This window comes from Poecilia latipinna, unplaced genomic scaffold (assembly GCF_001443285.1).
Source record: "Poecilia latipinna isolate Pla-1442-1.1 unplaced genomic scaffold, P_latipinna-1.0 Scaffold1761, whole genome shotgun sequence".
Classification (NCBI taxonomy): domain Eukaryota; kingdom Metazoa; phylum Chordata; class Actinopteri; order Cyprinodontiformes; family Poeciliidae; genus Poecilia; species Poecilia latipinna.
The window spans coordinates 1-1653 of record NW_015114377.1 but is presented as its reverse complement, the minus strand read 5'-3'; the positions used below and the strand labels follow the sequence as shown (position 1 = coordinate 1653).

The following is a 1653-nucleotide window of genomic DNA, read 5'->3' as shown; positions in this document are numbered from 1 at the left end:
TTTAGAAGAAGATGGAGGATGAGGTTCTTCCCCGGTTCTGTCAGTTAGAAAACTAGCAGTGCAGTTCCAATCACCCCCCAACACAACACATTCATTTTGATTGGACTGCTGCAAAAAATTATACATGTCCTGAAAAATCTTAATCCTTTGATCCCCTTGATTTGGCGCATAAACATTCATAAAACAGAAAAGGGTTTTTTCTATTTCCACTCTAACCACCAGGACCCTTCCAGGGACCAGCTCAGTATAAGAAATAACCTCGATATCTAAACCTGGTGAGAATAAAACGGCTACAGCAGCAGATGACATAGAAAATATTTCCCTTTCCAACTCAAACCCCACTCCACCTCATTTTCATGATCTGTGTGTGTCTCTTGTAAAAACACAACATCAAGTTTCTTTTGCCTAATCGTCTCTAAACTAACCGTCTGTTAATGTGGATCCCTCCCACCATTGATATTTAAAGTTCCCACCCTGATGTTACTCATATAGGTGAAAAAGAGAAGGAAGACAGACAGAGACAGTAGAGAGAAGGTCACCCAGTGCACTTTAATCATCATCTTATTTCTGAGTTTTCAGTCGCTTTGAACCTTTTGCTTTAGTTACTGACAAATGTCTCCGGATGTTTGTCATATGCTTTTTTAACCGGAACCGTTTCTTTTCATCCAACATTTCAAAACCAACTATTTTCTGCACCGTTAATACACTCTTGATAAATTTTTCCGCATCAGGAAAATAATCAAGGACTTTAACTTGTTTTCCAAACGTTTCATCCAGAAAATCATTAATTTCCTCCAGAGTGTACAAATCACCACTGGATGTTTGAGAATCTGCGATTGAAACGCCGTCTGAGTCGCTGTCAGACTTCATGTCCTCTACCTGTGCAGGTGAATCTGCAGACTGATCCTCTGCAGCGCCACCTTCAGGTGACGTTGCAGCCTCGGCAGCAACATAACCAGCCGTCTGATCCGTTTCTACATCTAGCTTGCTCCCATCTAAGGAGTCCTTGGGAGTATCGGTTCCAGTTTTCTCAGTATTCTCCCTTGCAGCACGTTTATTCAGACCACTGCTTCCCTCCCCAGCATCAGATCCAGCTGATGGAGGAAACGCCCCGCCCTCAGCAGGCGGAGGAGCTCCAACCACCGGCGACTCCTCTGCACCTCCGCTCACCTCAACCTGAGCTTCCTGATTCTTGTGCGGGCAAGAAGCCCGTTTATGTCCAACATCCCCACATTCAAAGCATTTCATACTCCCAGTACTCGCATAAACCATGTAAGATCCTTCTGCATATTTCACTCTGAAAGAAACTTCTAGCGTCGCTGTAGCAGAGTTTAGGAACATAAAAACCTGCCTCCTGAAAGACTGAACGTGTTTCAGTTTGTCATGTTTACATCCCAAACCAACAGTTTTAAAACCACTCGCAAGTTTCCCAAAGCGCTGGAGCTCTTTCTCCACCAAAACATTGGGAATGAACGGCGGCACGCCGGAGACAATAACCCGGGTGGAGGGCACCGCAAGCGGCGACACCTGCAAGTACTCTCCGCCTATTGTCACCCCACTGACAATCAGCTGGTTCACAAAGCGCTCCTCCTTTAAAAATATCACTACTCCCTTATTCATTCTGGAAGCATAAATTAAATTGCTGTGACCAAC

The 1653-nt window shown here is 44.6% G+C and overlaps 1 protein-coding gene across 1 annotated transcript in view; it reads right to left on the bottom strand.

Moving 5' to 3' along the window:
* Positions 1-1620, bottom strand: part of LOC106965077 (glutamate receptor ionotropic, kainate 5-like) — a 31428-nt gene extending 29808 nt beyond the window's left edge. The window contains exon 1 of the mRNA XM_015060972.1: positions 880-1620. Within this exon, the coding sequence (XP_014916458.1) occupies positions 880-1620 (741 nt within the window). The remainder of the gene's footprint in view (positions 1-879) is intronic.
* Positions 1621-1653: the final 33 nt, after the last annotated feature.